The sequence below is a fragment of the Phalaenopsis equestris genome, unplaced genomic scaffold (genome assembly GCF_001263595.1).
Source record: "Phalaenopsis equestris unplaced genomic scaffold, ASM126359v1 Scaffold223050, whole genome shotgun sequence".
In the NCBI taxonomy this organism is placed as follows: Eukaryota; Viridiplantae; Streptophyta; class Magnoliopsida; order Asparagales; family Orchidaceae; genus Phalaenopsis; species Phalaenopsis equestris.
In genome coordinates this window covers 3,030-6,993 of record NW_018241187.1, presented here as the reverse complement: position 1 = coordinate 6,993, position 3,964 = coordinate 3,030, and the positions used below count along the sequence as shown (strand labels likewise).

Sequence of the window (3,964 nt, the reverse complement as noted above, 5' to 3'; positions counted from 1 at the left end):
AAGCGAAAGTAAAAACATGATTAATTCATAATTCCGAACATGGCTTTTGAACTCATCTTATATGCCGTTTATGAATTGTGAGGCCTAATTATTGATTACAGTGATTTTAGAATTCATTATCTATTTATTCAAGTAGAAATATGTTCATTTAAACCTGATGAAGCTTCATTGCACAAGCTCTTCATTTATCATATCTTTGCTAATAAAAGAATACTTAAATATGTAAGAATAACAACTAAAAAGACATCCAAATAAGCTTTTTCTGTTCCATTCTTTTTAGTTACAACCAACACGTTTATTTTGGAAACAAGCTATTGGGAGATTAATCTTAATCCCCTTGACAACGGTTTTAAATTATGGAAAATTGAGAGGAACGATGAAATCTAAAACGAGGATGAAGGCAATTGTTGATTAGCTAAGAAGTGTGATACAATCTGCTGTGCTTGCCTTGGAGCAAACGTTGGAACTTGGTGCCCAGCACCTCGAACTGTTATAAAAGTTAGTCCATCAAAGATGATTGTCCAACCACCTACCTGAATTGCTAAGAAAAATGAGTAATTTTTTCAATATTTTGAAGTTTTGACCAAATATATTCAAAATTATTGTGTTACCTGCTGCCTGTTGTACCAAGGTTTCCATTCCTGAGTAGTGTTCAAGCCAAGCTTACGAAGGGTTAATCTTGTTGAGGTTACTGGAATCCTACCGTCAGTGTCTCCGCTGCACCAGGAAAGTTGTTAATTTATGAGGAAGTCTTATTATTTCTTCTTTTCCTACATGAAATTCCTGGAAATTCTATGGATAAGCAGAACATAATTTTATTAGGCTGTCCCTCTTGAAAATTGGCTTAATTTAATATACTTGATTATTATTTCCGTGTACTTTCATGGATATATGCTTTGCTTAAGGAAGAGTTTAGTATTAAAGAGCAAGCAAAGTGTAAATCAAATGAACAATCCTACACAAAATTGAGCATTTTTTTAGCAAACTTTGCTCCAGCATGATTTTTGGATTCCTACCTGTAAACCCAAACTCTGATGCCACCATTAATGAGCTTTCTTATGATAGGCAGTACGGAGGCAGGCGCATCATTCCATTTTTCGATGGCATCACTAATAAGAAAATAATAATAATAAAAAGATTTGTCAAAGAAAAAGCTAAATTGATATATATATATATATATAAACACAAAGTTGTAGTTATTGAATAAAAAATGATAATGATATGTTAGAGACCTGCAATGAGTCCAGTTGTAGCCTAATTTTGTGATATTTGCGTGCAGAGCTTCTTGCACATCTGGCCTGTTGAAGTATATTTCTGTATAAGTTTCGACGCAAGGATCATAACCTGCAGGCTTCTGATGCCATTCTCTCTTGTTAACAAAAAAAAATTCAAAACCTTGTTAGTCTTTTTACTTTTGCCACATAAAAACCAGATTTTTCTCAAACAAACCTACAATTAAATCATCGATCTGTGGAACAAAAACCCTGCTTATTCTTATTTTTCACCCGAAAAAGCTAAATGTACACATAGTGCAATCACCCTTTTAGTTTCTCATTCAAAATTAATTCACTTCACTGCTCATTTTCCTCTTAAATTACTCAGCTTCAATAACTTAATTTATATTAAATTTAATTTGCATCAAACCAAACTATTCATATGATTAACAATAACATATATTGGATGCTTACATATTTCGAGAAGAGCTTAGGAGCGACGCCTTCAATCATAGTAAATCTTTTGGCTGTGTTTTTTTCCACACATACAGGAGCATACAAGCTGTACATGTCGATTATATTGTAGACCTGGAAATATCTATCCAGCGCAGCACTACAAGAATCGTTGTCGTGTTCTATACTGAAATTGCACGTTATCTTGATATCTCGGTATACCTGATCGGAGATGACGGCATGATCCCACGCATAATCAATCATACCCGTCTGATCCGTCTCATCATCCATCAATGCATTTCCTATCTGCATAATAATATACGCAAATATATAAAAAATTTAATTATGTGATTCAGAAAAGGGAATCAAATAATTTAGATGGCAGCTATATATGTGAAAGGTATGCGATACCTACCATGAAGCCTTTGAAATTGATATAATTCTCCTTTGCTTCTTTGTTTGCATCAAATATTTTATTAGCAAGTTGTGGGACATAATGTCCTGAAATTAATAAATGATGAATATAATCATCACAAATTCATTAAAAAATATTCAGAATAAGATGAAGATTAATTTAAAAGGCGTAGTACCTGCATAGCTTTCTCCAGCTATATAGAATTCGAAGGGCTTGTACTGTGGAAACCTCTTGAACCAGCCCACCAGAAATGCGTAGGAATCATTTGCTAAAATGCAATAGAGTTAGTTTTAAAAAAAATCTCGCTTGATAAACAAATCAGGAAAGCAATATTAAGCGATTTCTTATATATACCCGTGACGGCATCTCCCAAATGCTGTAAATCAGAACTTGTATTCGTGTAAGAGAAGCCCACGCCCACAGGAGACTCCACAAACAGCAAATTTGCGTCTGAAATTTTATATTCAAATAACTTAAAATTTTTTTAGGAAATATGTCATATAGAAGGGATTCATGTAGTGCTTAGAATAATTTCAACATAAAGATAAATCCCCATTCTCTACATTTATATACTCATGTTATGTCTATATAAGCTTTTTTAAAGCATTCATTTATGTATGTGTACATACATGTGCAAAACCAATGTAAGAGATTAAAAATAAATAAATTAACTGCTATAAATTAATATATCCAACATCATACAAGGGATCAACATTCATGGCTCAGTCAGCTTGCATTGAAATTTATATTTTCATTTAAATTAAAAAATAAATACTAAGGTTAGGCTTATATTGCACTTACACGTTTGTATTTAAATAATTAAAATTTAAATTTTGTAAGTAGGTAGCTTATAGTAGTTTTGTTTTCTTGGTTGAGTTTTGTTGAATCATTTTATGTAATTATGGTTATTAGATTATAAACAAGCATGGAATTGTATCGCCTATAATTGCTATTTAACCGGAAAACCAAATGAGAAAACAGCGAAAGAGGTCTCGCCGCTGATTTAGTTCTTAAATAATTCGATCCTCCTATAATTCCAGCAATAATAAAATTAAGTGAAAACAGATAGACCTGATTAGGTCAATTAATTATTATAAAACATAAAAATATTTTTTTTTTATGGAATCTATTGACAGCGGGCTTTCACAATATCAACGAAATTCAAAGCCAGAAAGCAGTATATATCCAATAGGCTCACGGTCGAACTTCCTCACGCGTCGCTTTTGTAAGTTCTATATCGTATTTAGTGAAGACAGCTGACATACTCCGTAGGATAGCTGTATCATTAAACACATATCTCTATTGCAGATGACAACATGTAGGATAGCTGTCATCATTAAAAATTTTAATTTTAATTCGCATTCGACTAATAATCATATATAGATATCGATTGTGCTAGGATGATTGGATACCCATCATAATTTTCATATTCAATGATATAATTTGTTAATTAATTCTTATAGGCTAAAGAAAATATTTAACAAATAAATAATTGTATCATTAAAATCTTGTAAGTCATACCAACAAAGTTAAATTAGGTGCAATGAAATAGAGATGTTCCCAGGCTTTAGATTTTTCAGTCTCATCGTACTCATTTAATTTTATATTCTCACATTTTATTATGTTGCATATTCTAGAAATAATGCGCATAGTTAATAAATGTAAAATAATTATATACATATAAGTTTATATATAATTAAATGTCTGGATAAATATTTTGAATAAAAATGCTTAAAATTCTACTCATTTTAATTTGCCACTTTAAATAATTTAAATGGAATTTTTAAGGTTTAATTTATAAGTACTATTATTTTGAGTGCAATAGTTTTGACCATGCTACTCATTAGATATATATGCATATATACACATAGTGCAATCACCC

At 31.2% G+C, this 3,964-nt stretch overlaps 1 protein-coding gene across 1 annotated transcript; it reads right to left on the bottom strand.

Annotated features, from left to right (window-relative positions):
- Positions 1-229: 229 nt before the first annotated feature.
- Positions 230-2,532, bottom strand: LOC110037658 (serine carboxypeptidase-like 34; the record flags this gene model as incomplete). Its single annotated transcript, XM_020742357.1, is given in 8 exon segments — positions 230-533; positions 612-717; positions 1,017-1,109; positions 1,233-1,369; positions 1,689-1,973; positions 2,083-2,168; positions 2,258-2,350; positions 2,437-2,532. Coding segments are annotated over 8 exon segments (1,046 nt in total), but the record flags the coding sequence as incomplete, so codon positions are not given.
- Positions 2,533-3,964: the final 1,432 nt, after the last annotated feature.